Source organism: Equus asinus, unplaced genomic scaffold, assembly GCF_041296235.1.
Source record: "Equus asinus isolate D_3611 breed Donkey unplaced genomic scaffold, EquAss-T2T_v2 contig_545, whole genome shotgun sequence".
NCBI lineage: Eukaryota > Metazoa > Chordata > Mammalia > Perissodactyla > Equidae > Equus > Equus asinus.
Window position 1 is genome coordinate 60,159 of NW_027225233.1, and position 15,218 is coordinate 75,376.

The window sequence follows — 15,218 nt, forward strand, 5'->3', positions numbered from 1 at the left end:
GCCACCCCAAGATATATCTCTTTGGCATGAAGATTATTTTGGGCTGGTTACTTTCAAAAACTGCAGACATGAGAGAAACTCTGAAAAGTAGAAGTTACCCTTTGTAAGAGACATTTCCATTTGTAAGGGAAATCTCCATCTGTAAAGATGTCTCCCTCTCTGTACCAGGAAGAAGGGGGATGACCTTACCTCTAGAAACTCTTATCAATGCGGAAGGCAAGGACTTAAATCTGCATAATAACCTTACTCTTGTTTACTGTACTTGTCTGGTAACCTCCCATACTGACTCCCCCTACCCACAACATCCTCCTTTGTCTTTAGCTGAAGATGATATTTAAGGTGAGAGCTTCCGCCATTTTGGTGAGTTGCTCAGTTTTCCTGGGTCTCTCCCATGTATACATGTTATAAAGCTTTGTTTAATTTTCTCCTGTTATTCTGTCTCATGTGAATTTAATTCGCTGTCCAGCCAGAAGGACCTAGAGCGTGTAGAGGAAATATCTTCCTCCCCTACAGTTTAAACTTCTTAAATTTCCACAATGATTATAATTATTTCTATAATCCAAAATCGACAATAACATTTTCTTTTTGTTTTTTATACACAAAAGTCTCAATTTATTTCTGCCCTATAGAAAGTGTTAAAGCATAAATTTTGTTACAATTCCAGAGCTAGGACTACTTATTGTTAAAGTAGAATGAATTATTAAATTGAATGAATTCTCACTGCCTTTAGGAGCTTCTGAAGAGATACACAGAGATGGATAGTCATTATGAGTGCTTAAATGGACTCTGCCTTGACTTGGAGAGGGAAATTGAAACCCAAAGAGAGCTTTCAATTAGAGTAAAAGCAAACCTCTCACTTCCACATCCACAAACCAGACAGATTCAGAAACTTCTCACTGTCAACCAGAGATGTTCCATGGAGTTCCACAGAGTCATGAAGAAACTCAAGGTACCACCTGTTTTAGTAATATCTTTGTAAATATTGCCATTAATTTCAGTTACAAACCAGTATATTTAAGTCCTGCTTTGGGAGTTGGTGTATTTGCTAATTAGTACATTTGCTACTGAATTAAAGATGGCATGGGTCTGAGAATAGCATGTGCAGGATCCTCAGTGCATCTAGGACCTGCTCATTCAACAAAACCTGAGCTCTGCCTTTGGCCTTAACAATGTGTCAGGGTGCTGGGGAGACAGAGATGAGCAACCGCTAAATCTCTCCTAGTCCAGTGGGTGAGGCAGACATTTGAACAGGTGAGAAGTGCAGTAGTGGACAATGTCCTGGAGAACAAGTTGAAGACAAGACTGGACTGGAAGCTGGGCTCAAGCAGTAAAGCTTAGAGTTCATTTTAGAGATGAGGAGGGGTCACTGGACAGTTATTTTAAGTGGTGGCAGTAATGTGATCGGGTTGCCATTGTAGAGACTTCACTACAGACAAAGAAGAAATGAGTCTGCAGGGGATGATAAGCCTGGTGGCAGAGAGAAGAGACAAGAGGCAGTTACAATTGTCCTGATGAGATGTGATGGGTGACAGTACTATGGGGGAAGGATTCATAGGGATGGAAAGGATGAAAGAAGTTAAAGAAATATTTGGCAGTTTACAATAGTAGGTCCATGTGCTTGACAGTGGAGGGAGGGGAGGGAAGTTCAGACTGAGCCCCAGGATTTGGGCTTAGCCGGGTTTGTGGATAGTGGTGCCATTAACTGATAGAAAGAAAAAACGAAAGGGAGAAGGCAGGTGAGGCAGGAGGAGAGATCTGGTGTTTAATTTGAGATGTTTTGAGATAGAAATACCTATAATGGAACATCCAGGAAGAGAAACCAAGTAGGCTTTTAGTTGTGAATCTGAGGTTTGTCAGGAGAAAAATCAGGACCACAGATAAAGATGTGGGATCCATCAGCATTTGGTGATAGATAGTACAACAGGTGTGAATGAGGCCACCCAGAAGCATAATAGAGTGAAGATAAAAGAGAACTCTGGAAAAGATCAGTTCTCAAGAGGCAGTAGCAGAAAAGAGAGCAACACATGAGTTTGAGGTTGGAAAAGTCAGAGAGATAAGAGAGAACTGAGCAAAAGTGCCATTGGTCAAGTCAGTGGAGGAGAGTGTGTCAAAGATGAAGTGGTCAAGAGTGGCAGATGCTTCAGACAGCCAGAACATGAATGAAGAGATCCCCTCAATTGTTGACAATAGAGCTTACTGGTGACCTTTGTCAGAGCAGTTTTAGTTGAGTGGTTAGGAAAGAGGCCAGATTGTAAATTGTTAAGGAATGGTGGAAGTTGAGGAAGTAGGAAGCGGTATCTTCCCTACCTAGGTAGATTGCCCCTCAGGCTCTAATAGTCTTCAAAAGCCTAACAATCAGATATCCAGAACTTATTCATGAGGTCCATAGAACCAGGGCATTCAAATTCTTGTCCCCTTTAAGCCACACTTGACAGGTAAGTCCTGAGGCAGGGCACACTCACGTTGGCCACCCAGCTGACATAGGCAGGAGAGGATGTTGAAATGAATCTCACTGGGAAAACTGCGTGATATAATTAACCAAAAGGAGGCAATAGAAAAAGGTGGGTTTATAGGGAAAGGCATCATGTTACATTGTAAACATATTGAATCTGAGGTAACTGTAGGACATCCCTGAGGTAGCTCCAGAAGGAAGTCAGAAATAAGAAACTAGAGGTCTGGAAGTCACTCTCCGAAGACGCTGAGAGTAGAAACGGGAATAGAGAGAGGTTCTTCCCTTCTTCCTCACTCCTCAGAGGATAGAGACAAACAAGACAAGCCGCCCCACCTCTTAGTCTTGAGAGTTTAGAACTTCCTCTAAACGTGATAAAAGTTTCATTTCCCAATTTGTTTCATGTTTTCCTGCAAGTATGTGTTAAGCTATGTTACAAAGATAAAGGAAGAACAACATGAATCCATCAGTAAACTTGAAATGGTTTTTATTGATGAAGTGGAAAAGCAAAATGAACTGCTAAGTAAAATGCAGCATCTTCAACAAGATGATGATGTACCATCCAGAGAATTAGGGGACCTCCAGTTGAGCCAGAAAATGGATCTACATATTGAGGTATGATTTATTTAAAATGGATTTAATTAGATTTTAAGTCTTTTTATCAAATAGAAAGGTACCTCTTCATGTGCTTAGAGTCATTTTCATTTATGAAATTAAAAACAGCTTGCAGAGGGGCCAGCCTGGTGGCGTAGCAAGTGGGTTCCTGTGCTCTGCTTTGGCAGCCTGGGGTTCGCTGATTCAGATCCTAGGCGTGGACCTGGCACTGCTCGTCAGGCCATGCTGTGGCAGTGTCCCACAGAGAAGAACCAGAAGGACCTAGAACTAGGATATACAACTATGTACTACTGGGGCTTTGGGGAGAAAAAAATAGGTTGCAGGATGACAGCTGGCCAGATGTAAAGAGTGCCAAGTCATAGACTAGCCTCCTTTCAGAACTACACAGATATAGAAAAGTAGACTTAATATCAGCAAGTAGGATTTCTTGGAAGGCCAGAATAAGTTTCCAAATGCCTTCTAAAACTTCCTAGATCTGTGACTGGGAGTCACAGACATTTGTATTGTAGCAACCCCACATGGAGTGTCCTGCTCTCACCCAGCAGTGTGAGGCCCCTGCAGTTCCCAGTATGCATGCAAGGCCTGCTGTATGCACAGAAAAGCTGCATCCAGAAGCACTTCAGACACTGTCACAGATTCATAGTTTCGAACAGGTTTTAAAAATGCCAAAAGGCAGAATTTGTAGATGTGCCTCTGTTACATAGCCTATACTGCCAAAATTTTATTATTTAAATTAGAATTATATTTCTAATATAATGAGGATAAATTAGAATTATGTTTACTTCAAAATATTAGAAGTGAAAGTTCAGTAAGGTTATTTTCCCCTTTTTATGATATTTGTCTGATATTTAGATAAAAACTTTCCTAAGATTCAGGAGATTCAATGCTTATTTTTCACACAGGAAATTCTCAAAGATTTTTCGGAATGTGACTTCCACAGCGTAAAGATGGAATTTCAACAAGTACTGAGTAATAGGAAAGAAATGACCCAGTTTTTGGAAGAGTGGTTGAATACTCATTTTGATATAGAAAAGCTTAAAAATGGCATCCAGAAAGAAAATGATAGGATTTGTGAAGTGAATATCTTTTATAATAAAAAGATAATTGTAAGTAGTACTTTTTTTGTGCTCATTCTTTTTTTTTGTTTGCTTTAATTTTTCTGCCTCATTCTTAAAAAGACTTAGAGCAACTTAATTTTAAGTATATTTTCTTTCATTTATTTGTATATGCTTCTTTATTTTTTTATTTGAAAAAGAGTGACTGTAAATGTGTTCTTCCTCTAACACATTTTGCTTCCTTAAGGTAATTAAATATATCAACTTGTAAAGAAGATAATAAAATGTTGCAGTATAACAATCCATTTCCACTGGTGAAACCTCAAATCTTGCCATTTTCCTCTGTCCTTTCTCGCTTCCGTAGGACCTGAGCTTTTTCCCCCAAGTATCCTCAAACAAGGTGAGATGCTAGCCTGTTTCAGGGCTGTGGGCAGCACCTGTGGTCAAGCCAAAGACAGCTCTAGTCCACTAATTAGTGAGGCCTTGTGCTTCTCACCTCGGTGCTGTTGCTATCATACGTGCTGATCCTTCAACTGTGAGGTTCAAACATGTGGTTTGTATCATTGTTCCCAAGGTGACCAGCCCTTGTGGACAGATTCATATGAACCAAGATTGCTTGAGATCAGTTTTATTAATTTGTTTTACTTTCCACTGATGAGAAAATTCATTCGGCTTTCTGAAGTAATCTCTACCTCATACACCTGGTAAAATTGTCATTAATCAGAAAGTTGCTTGTTATATAGGCAGTTGGAGCAAAGGGAGCTAGATTAATATTATAGCTCCTAAGATTGGTTTTATATTTCATTTGTTTGGGTAGTTCTTTCCTGACACTTTAATTTCATCTGGAAACTATACTTAAATCACATTGAAATGTAGATAACATTTTTAAAAAAGGTTTTCCTGTGGATAGTGAATCCCATTTGTCGAATACCCCAAGCTAGCAAAACAGTAAATGAGCTTTTAAAATAAAAAAAAATGGTCCACAATCAATGAAGAAAAGCATAAAACCAGTGTTTGGGATAAGATAATTTCCATATAATTCAGTGTTTTTCTCATAATATTGAGGGCTCACTTGTGGTTAGAAAGTAGAGATTTCTGCTCTGTGGATCAGCATGGATATGTGGCTTCTTCCACCATCTGAGCATAGCAATTGATAACTTGGTGTGGTGTGGGGTCAGTAGTCCAGAACCAAGGAGAGTCCAGGGTGCCAGCAAGAACACAACTAATTTAGGATCCGCATCTCACAGAACTACCATAAAGCCACAAAGAAAGATACAGGTAAGGCCAAGAAGGCATTCATGATGAGAGCAAAAAGTACATCCCATAAGAATAGGAAGTAAAAAGATGATAGAAGCAATTTCAGAGTGAGTCAGCCTTTGATGTAACGAGGGTATGGATTGGCTGTTACTCCCTGCACGGAAATAGAAGATTTTCAGATTACGAAAAGTCAGTAAATTTTTTTCCTTATAAACACTGAGGTTTGAAATGAAAGAGGAAAATAGATTGTTATTAAGTTTACTGGGTATGCTCTGCTATTAGATGTCAGTTAATGTTTATATATGACATTATATATGTCATAACATACATAATGATTTTAACCTGACCAGTTCTTCAGATTCCTCTTCATATGTCAGTGCTGATCTAATAGAATGAGATTATCATCTTGCAAATCAATATGAATCCTCTCTAGTCCTTATTCTTCTTTTATTCTCATAATCAATATCCAGCGTCTTCTGAAATGTCAGGAACTGGTGCAAGCCACAAAGAATGTTCACATTCTTTTAAAGTACTATTCTAGAATGTTCTGAATAATGAATTTCAACATATGCCTTGTCCTAGAACTCTAGTATTTTCCATAGTGGTTTTTTTAATACGTAATTCATTTTAGAAGCTATAGTGTTGTCTTTACTACTCAATAGGCTATAATAAATGAATCAACAGAGTTTGAGGAAAGAAATGTGACCATCACCAAAGAATGGGAACATGACCTGAAATCAGTGAAAGAGAAAAATGAAAAACTGTTGAAAAACTATCAAACTTTGAAGATCTCTCGAACATCTGGTGCCCTTGTTAATCCTACTACACAAGGCGATAAGAATCTTCATGTCACATCAAGAGCTACACAACTAACCACAGAGGTATGAGATTTCTTATAAGATGTTTTTCAATTTGCAGCTTCATTGTAGAGTTAAAGATGTATCATATGTAACATTTCAGAGCAAAATCACAGTATTGAAGGTATTAGGGAACATGCATGATGGACTTGTTTTTTAAATATAGTTCTATTGGGGCGCTCACTCAACTAATTATAAAGCTACATGTTACATAAGATCTTACCTTTGAATTATAAAATAGAAGTAACTCATGCCTTAATTTGATTAATAGGTATGTATACCACTTAAGGTGTTATTACCATACATTATAAGTTTTCTAAATCATGTGACTTTCTATTAAATTATAATCTATGTCTATAGTACCAAACTAGTTTAGAGAGAAAGAGCAATTTAGCTTTTCTCTAATTATCATCAGTGTCTTTAATATTGGTTAATGTGATCAAAACAAAAATGGAAGAGGCTAAAAGTATAATAAATTTCTTATACAGATTAACCTGTGCCCAAGAATCAGTACATTATTTGAATAATCCAATAACTGTATTAACTGCCCTTACTTGGGAATCTGTACAGCAAACACGCTGTTTTATTTTGTTAGCACACACGTCTTAGTGGGGAACCCGAGTGAATTACAACTTAGCATTTTTACCAAAATAAATATTTATAATAAAACATCAACTGCCAGTTTAATAATTATTACTAGTGGAAACTAGAAGATCACTAATATAGAGTTTATTGATTTGCTGATCACTACAGACCTCAGTCAGCTGTAGAGGTAAAAATAGTGGAAATATGAAACCCATCTTCCAAAGCAATAAGATAAACAAGCACAAGGAAATCCCATTTTCAATGACCCCAGGAAATACCCCATCAGATAATAAATCGTATGTTATTAGTTTGATAATTAGGCCAAATCAGAGTAGCACAGAGCAGGTCAGTGATGTGGAGGTAGAGCAGTGGGGCAGGCAGAGAGTTGGGCAGTCCACCCAAACAAGTAGGAGAATTCAGTGCATGACAGTAGGAGCAGTCAACTCAGGGGGGAAAGATAGTCTGCTTAATGTTTGAATCAGAACAACCAACTAGCCATCTTAGAAGAATAAGTCTGGACTCCTACCTCATTCATTAAACAAAAGTAAATTCCAGGTGGACCAAAAAGAAACGTTTTCCAGGAAAACCTGCATGTGTGTATATGTGAACAGTCTTATATTATGAACAAATTAAGATATTTTTGTACTTATAAAAAACTGGAAATAACCTAAATGTTCATTAGTAGGTGACAGGTTAACTAGTTTATAGTACCTCCATGAAATAGGATATATTTACCCATGAAAACAAAAATGCGAGAGATCTATGTGTTGATAATGAAAAGATCTGGAAAATATATTATCAAGTGAAAATAAAATTTTTAATTTTTTAAAAAGCAGGAGGCCAGCCCCATGGCATAGTGGTTAAGTTTGCATGCTCTACTTCGGCGGCCCAGTTCATGGTTCAGATCCCAGGCACGGACCTACACCACTCATTGGCAGCCATGATGTGGCAGCAATCCACATATAAAATGGAGGAAGATTGACATAGATATTAGCTCAGGGCTAATCTTCCTCAAGCAAAAAAAGAGGAAGTTAGCTCAGGGCTCATCTTCCTCAGCAATAAAAACCCACAAAAAACCAGAAGTATATATTTATTGTTGTTATGTGCTGTAGAGTCAGCTCTGATTCCTGGCAACTCTATGAATGAGTGATGTCCAATATCCTGTCCTCAAGAGCCCTACTCAGCTCCTGTAGACTCACGCCTATGGCTTCCTTTCTGGAATTACGCCATCTCGTATTTCGTCTTCCTCTTTTCCTGCTGCCTTTTACTTTTCATCATGTCCCCAAGGTAGGATAGTCTCAGTTTTACAATTTTTGCCTCCAGAGATAGGTCAGGCTTAATTTGCTCTTGGACCCACTTGTTCATTTTTCTGGCAGTCCAGGGTATCGGTAGAGCTCTCCTCCAACACCATATCTCAAATGAGTCCATTTTTTCCTGTCAGCCTTCTTCACTGTCCAGCTTTCGCACCCACACATAGTAATTGGGAATGCGAGGGTGTCGATAATCTTGGCCTTGGTCTCTAATGATACTCCCTTACTGTTGATGATCTTTCCTGATTCTTCCATCGCTGCCCTTCTGAGTCACAGTCTTCTCTTGATTTCTTGGCTGCGGTCTCCATTTAAACTGATGACTGAACCAAGGGAAACAAAACCTTTAACAATTTCAGTGTCTTCATGGTCTACATTAAAGTTGTATAGTTCTTCTGTAGTCATATCTGTCTTCTTCATGTTCGAATGCAGTCCTGCTTTGGCTCTTTCTTCTTTCACGCTATTCTGTGTGAACTTTCTTCTTACACACTATTGTGTGTGTGACTTACTGTTTTTGTAAACTGTATATTCACATGCGTAGATACATATAGAAAATTTCTAGAAGGATACACTTGAAAGAGTTTAGTAGTCATCGCTTTAGAGTCAGTGGGGGTTCTGAGATGGGGGAACTTAATCTTAATTATATGCCTTTGGATTTTTCCACATACTTGTATTTTTCAGCATAAAAACTAGGTAATAAAAATAAAGGGAAAGATATGTTACATGTATTCCTCTAAAGTGTCAATTAACAAATATACTTTCTGTAAGTAGTGTTAATTTAAAATGTAAGTGCCTATTTAATATGCTTAGCACCATGCTAACTAGTAAATAAAATAAGTACTAACCTTATATAAAATCTGGGCCTCTTTTAGTCCTAAATGATCAGCTTCTAAATGAAAAAAATAATACATGTATAAATTGAGTGACATTTGGAGTCTCCATCTATCCTATGTTGATGCAATCTGAAAGATTAATACCTATATATGATCTTTGTTTCATATAAACTGTGATTCTGTCTTCAAGGCACACCTTATATATGTGTGTTTTTTTTAATAGAAGATTCAAGAGCTGGAAACTTCACTACGTGAAGCTAAAGAAACTGCCATGCAAAAGGAAGACAAGATTATAAAGATGCAGAAAGAGCTTGAGATGACTAATGATATAATAGCAAAACTTCAATCACAAGTTAATGAATCAAATAAATGCCTTGAAAAAACAAAAGAAATGATCCAAGTACTTCAGGTAACTTAAAACTCATTTTATAAATAAAGGCATAATTTTATAAATTATGCATAATAAATATAAATAAATGCATACGTTTATTTTCATGCCAAATAATGATTGTTTTCATCTTCCTGTAAAAATTATTTTTAAAAAACATAAATATTCTTGACAGTTTAAAATATATCTTATTTTTTTAATTTTTTTTAATTTTTTTACTTTTCAAAGTAAGGAAATTTTTTATTTTCACTTTAATTTCTGAATGCCAAAAATGTAGAGGATGTATGTTTGTATATCTCTAGTAGTATATTGCAACATTTTTTCATAAATATGTTTTTTTTAAATTTTTTATTATTGCAGTAACATTGGATTATAACATTATATAACTTTCAGGTGTACATCATAATATATTTCGAATTCTGTGTAGATTACATCATGTTCACCCCACAAAGACCAATTATCCATCACCACACGTGTGTCTAATCACCCCTTTTGCCCTTCCCCCTCCTCCCTTCCCTTCTGGTAACCACCAATCCAGTCTCTCTTGCTCTGTGTTTGTTTGTCATTTTTATCTTCTACTTATGAGTGAGATCATATGGTATTTGACTTTCTCCCTCTGACTTATTTCACTTAGCATAATACCCTCAAGGTCCATCTATGTTGTCACAAATGGCCAGATTTCATCATTTCTTATGGCTGAGTAGTATTCCATTGTGTATATATACCACATCTTCCATTCGTCCCTTGATGGGCACCTAGGTTGTTTACAAGCCTTGGCTATTGTGAATAATGATGTGATGAACATAGGGGTGCATATATCTTTTATGCCTTTGTGTTTTCAAGTTCTTTGGATAAATACCCAGCAATGGGATAGCTGGATCATATGGTAGATCTATTCTTAATTTTCTGAGGCGTCTCCATACTGTTTTCCATAGTGGCTTCACCACTTTGCACTCCCACCAGCAATGTTTGAGGGTTCCTTTCTTTCCACATCCTCTCCAACACTTGTTGTTTCCTGTCTTGTTAATTATAGCCATTCTGACCAGAGTGAGGTGATATCTCCTTGTAGTTTTGATTTGCATTTCCCTGATAGCTAATGATGTTGAACATCTTTTCATGAGCCTGTTGGCCACCCATATATCTTCTTTGCAGAAATCTCTGTTCAGATCTTTTGCCCACTTTTTAATTGAGTTGTTGGTTTTTTTCTTGTTGAGACTTTCTTTTTATTTTTCAAAAAAATATGCTTCTTATCTAAATATTTAATACTCTGTTAGATAAGTACATTTTAAAATTATATTTTTTTCTACTTAATCCCCTGTTATTGAGTCCCACCTGGTAGCCTATGGGCTTAATCTAACCTGTTTTCTCTAGAAAGAGCAGAGTTGAAATGTTTTTGAGCTTGAATGCCGTTACACAAGTCGCACCCTCCTTCATCACAGCCTTCCTTCCTCGTCTGAGCCACAGCTACTTCTCACTCTTCTGCTACTTGGGTCGGATCCTAATAGGCATTTTGTTCACTGTTCCTGCTCCAGTGTCTCTTCTCTTCATTCAAAAATTAGAAACAAGCCAAGAATGCCTACTCTTTTCATTATTTAACATTGTTCTAAAAATTCTGGTTCTTTCAATGAGACATGAAACAGAGAGGCAAGAGAAAATAATCTTAATTTTGTTTTTAGAAATTGTTAGTATAGCTAAAAACCAAGAAAATCAACTGTAAAGCTTTAAAATCTTTGAGAGTAATTTTTTAATACTTCAAATAACTAAATGATCACATTTTTATTCATTCAACAAGTATTTGTTGAATACCTACTATGTGTTGGTCATTGTTCTAGATGCCATGTGTACTGCAATGGAAAAAAAATAAAGCCTCCTTGAAGAGGCTTACATTCTGCTTCATGAAGTCAGAAAATAAACAAGTATATATGTTTGTTAAACGGTGAGAAGTGCAATGGAAAAATATTAAGCCAGACAGAGGTATATAGGTGCAGGGTGAGAGTGGGTGTGAGTAGGAGTGTGATTTTGTAAGGGGAGTTGAGGAGAGCCGCACAATTAAGATGACGAAGTGATGGTGTGAGCTGTCTGGTAGGGAAGGGCCTTCTAGGCAAAAGAAGTAGCAAATGCGAAGGCCGCAACACAGAAGTAGTTGAGATGTATTCAAGGAAACAGCAAGAAAGCCAGCGTCTCCTGAGCAGCGTGGGCAAGGATAGAAGGGGAAATAGGTGAGAAGTAGCAGAGAGCCAAATCATAAAGCATCTTGAAAGCTATTTGTAAGCACTTTGGGTTTTATTCTGGATGAGATGGGAAGTCATCAGAGGATTTTGGCAAAATGATATAGTCTGACTTAAATTTTTAAAGGCTGCCCTTTGAAAATAGAATCCAGGAAGGCGTGTTTGTTAGTGACGTGCCAGCTCCTACAACAAAGGGAACCACAAAATGCAATGGCTCAAACAAAACAGAAGCTTATTTCACACGTAAAAGTGTGGGTTCCAGCTTGGCAAGTGGCTCCTTTCCACATGGTCATTCAGAGGCCCCCGTTTCTCCCATCTTGTTTCTCCAGCACTTCCTTGGTGCTGTTTTCATCTGCATGGTTAAAGCCCAGTTGTAAGCTGTCCGTGCTCAGGCTCACAGAAAAGGGACAAGATGGAGAAGCTAAAAATTGTCTTAAAATCTGTACTCATAAAGGCTCTGGCCCAGAAGTGGCACATGTCTCTTCCTCTCATATTTCTTTTTTTTTGCAAAATATTTAGATTCAATTTATCAAAGAGAAAGCCAAACACGTACCTCTCGTATTTCTTGGAGTCAGAGATGATTCCAAAGTTTTTGGCCTGAGCAGCCAAGAAGATAGAGTTGCTACATACGGAAATGGGAAAGACTGCCAGAAGAGGAAGTTTGAAACCAGGAAAGTTCAGTTTTGGACATGCTGAATTGGAAATGCCCACTGGGGACACCCAAGTTGAGATATGACTTAGGCAATTGAATATCTGAGTCTGAGCAAGATATAGGCGAGAGGTTTAAGTTTGGGGAATCATCAGCGTATAAAAATCATGAGACTGGACGAGGGCATAAGCATAATGGAGAGGAGATGTGGAGTAACCAAATGATGCTGAGATGGAGCAGCCAGTGAGTGAAAAAGAAAAGGGGGTCTGGGCAACAGAGTGGTTCCAGTTTCTTCATATAAGTGAAGCTAGTGTTTCAAGAAAAAGGGAGTAAGCGACAAATTTCTCCACACTCAGTATAGATTGGTACAGGTGTCTATGGAGAGAGGAATATCTTTCCTGCATACTAAAAGTAACCATTTAGATAATATAATAGAGTATGCCATTGTACAGCATCCATGAGGAAAGAAAACAAAGTATAGGGTATCCATAAAATCTTTATACAGTTTGAATTTTTAAGAATCTGTTTCTGTATTTTATATAAATATTCTATAAAATGCAACAGTATATTTAACTCGAGATTTGGCATAGTAAAATGCAAAGATATTAACTTTTAACCTATTCACCACTATTTTAATTCACCTGGATATAGCTGTCCAATATAATGTAGGGTTTATTAAGTGAATATAGAAGAAAGTAATTTGAACAAATGACTCATTAACAGTTTTGTTTAAATCTTGATACATTTCCTCTGTTGTATCTTTACAAATTATTTATATCAAGTAGCAGTAAATTTGTTAAAAATTCAAACTGTGCTAGTACTTTAGGGACATCCTGCACAGTGGGAAAAAAAGATCTTATTTATAACTGGCACAAAATATAAAATGCTCAAGTGACTAACCTTAACAAAAAATGAGACAACATATATGAAAAGAACAACAAAACTCTAAAAGGAAATATAGGAGAGCATGTGGTTTAAAATAAGAAATATGCCATTTCCTAGGTTGTAACCTAAATACTGTACAACCATCAGTTTTTCCCAAATTAATTTCTAAAGTTAATGTAATTCAAATCAGAATCTCAAAGGAATTCTTTTTCTGGTAGAGCAAAGAAAGTTTCTCAGCAGACTCCATCTAAAATAGGATGAGCAGGTGCTGTTCACTGAGAACACAGGCGCTCAGACTCCTCAGGCGGCTAGAGGATGTTTAAGGCTGTCAGCGCTTCTGAGTGCAGCTTGGGCACACGTCATGTGTTTGAAATAAGGAATTCTCACTGTCTTTCATTTCTAAGAGAGTATTTCCAATTTCAATTTCTTTTACTCAAGAATTGTTTTAAAACTGTTATATATGACTAATTTATTTCATTATATTGTGGCAAAAAAATTACTGCAATTTCTCCATTTTTAGAATATATTGAAATTTTCTTTTAGGTGTCATAAATGAATAAATATTTTTAGAGTTCTTTGAACTTTTAAATCAAAATGTATACAAGTAGATCAATGGAACAAAATAGAGAGCCCAGAAATATATACACACAAATATAGTCAGGTCATCTTTGACAAAAGAGCAAAGGCAATTCAATGGAAAAGGATAGTCTTATCAACTAGCGGTGCTGAACAACTGGACACCTTTCACAAAAATTAACTCAATTGATTGTAACCTAAATCTAAAACACAAAACTAGAAAATGCCTAGAAGATAACGTAGGAGAAAATCGAGGTGACCTTGGGTTTGGCATTGACTTTTTTTACATACAACACCAAAAGCATAATCTATGAAGGAAAAAAATTGATAAACTGGACTTCATTTAAATTAAAAATGTTTGCCCTATGAAAGACAAGCCACAGACTGGAAGAAAATCTTTGCAAAACACATATCTTTCAAGAACTGTTATCCAAAATATACAAAGAACTCTTAAAACTCAATAATTAGAAAGCAAACAGCCTGATTTAAAAATAGGCAATGGATCTGAACAGACACTTCACCAGAGAAGATACACACATGGCAAATAAGCATATGAAAAGATGCTCCACATCATATGTCATTAGAAAATTGCAAATTAAAAAACAATGAGATACCACTGTACATCCACTGTATCTCAAAATATAATGGCCAAAATCCGGAACACTGACTACACTAAATGCTGGCAAGGAGTGGGGCCAGGAGCTCTTGCTCACTGCTGGTGGGAATGCAAGTGGTACAGTAGCCACTTTAGAAGAGAGTTTGGCAGTTTCTTACAAAACTGACACCACTCCAGCCAGTCATATGCTCAAGGAGTCCCTGATATCAGCATCTGGTCCAGAAAGCCAGGGTATTTTACTGGTGCCATGACTGAGCAAATACTGGGCTCCTCCCAGAATGGGCTTATCTGACCTAGTCAGCAACCTCCTTAAGCTGAGCATCTCAGCTTTGGAAGCTTGCATCTTTTTAGTCTTTGCTAACTACGTGTGTGTGCAAATGTTTTTATAGGCACTGGGGGTAACGCCTAGAGGAATGAAGAGCTCTCTGGGTCCCTATTTAGATGGGTTTATTTTTGTATTCAATATATAATAGTAATCCATAGTATGGCTGTGGTAACAGCAATAAAAGAAATGAATGATTTATTCAGCAATAATAAGAAATGAGCCATCAAGCCACAAAAGACATGGAGGAACCTTAAATGCACATTGCTAATTTTAAAAAGCCCATCTAAAAACACTGCATACTGTATGACATTCTGGAAGAGGCAAAACTAGGCGAACAGGAAAAGATCAATGATTACTAAGGGTTCTGGGGGAGGGTGGAGGGATGGATAAGTGGAGCACAGGAGATTTTTAGGGCAGTGAAACTATTCTGCATGATACAGTGATGATGAACACGTGTCATACATTTGTCAAAACCCATGGACTATACAATGCAAACAATAGACTCTAATGTAAACTGTGAACGTCAGTTAATAATGTATCGATATTGGCTCATCATTTGTAACAATCATACCACACTAAGATGTTAATAATAG

General features: G+C 37.1%; 1 protein-coding gene and 1 long non-coding RNA gene across 3 annotated transcripts in view; one reads left to right on the top strand and one right to left on the bottom strand.

Moving 5' to 3' along the window:
* Positions 1-15,218, top strand: part of LOC139044049 (centromere-associated protein E-like) — a 79,518-nt gene that overhangs the window by 56,701 nt on the left and 7,599 nt on the right. Inside the window, exons 34-38 of the mRNA XM_070503653.1 lie at positions 731-949; positions 2,867-3,064; positions 3,967-4,170; positions 6,039-6,257; positions 9,182-9,367. Coding sequence (XP_070359754.1) covers positions 731-949; positions 2,867-3,064; positions 3,967-4,170; positions 6,039-6,257; positions 9,182-9,367 — 1,026 coding nt within the window. The remainder of the gene's footprint in view (positions 1-730; positions 950-2,866; positions 3,065-3,966; positions 4,171-6,038; positions 6,258-9,181; positions 9,368-15,218) is intronic.
* Positions 1-15,218, bottom strand: part of LOC139044052 (uncharacterized) — a 51,091-nt gene that overhangs the window by 20,341 nt on the left and 15,532 nt on the right. The gene's annotated exons all lie outside the window — the stretch shown is intronic.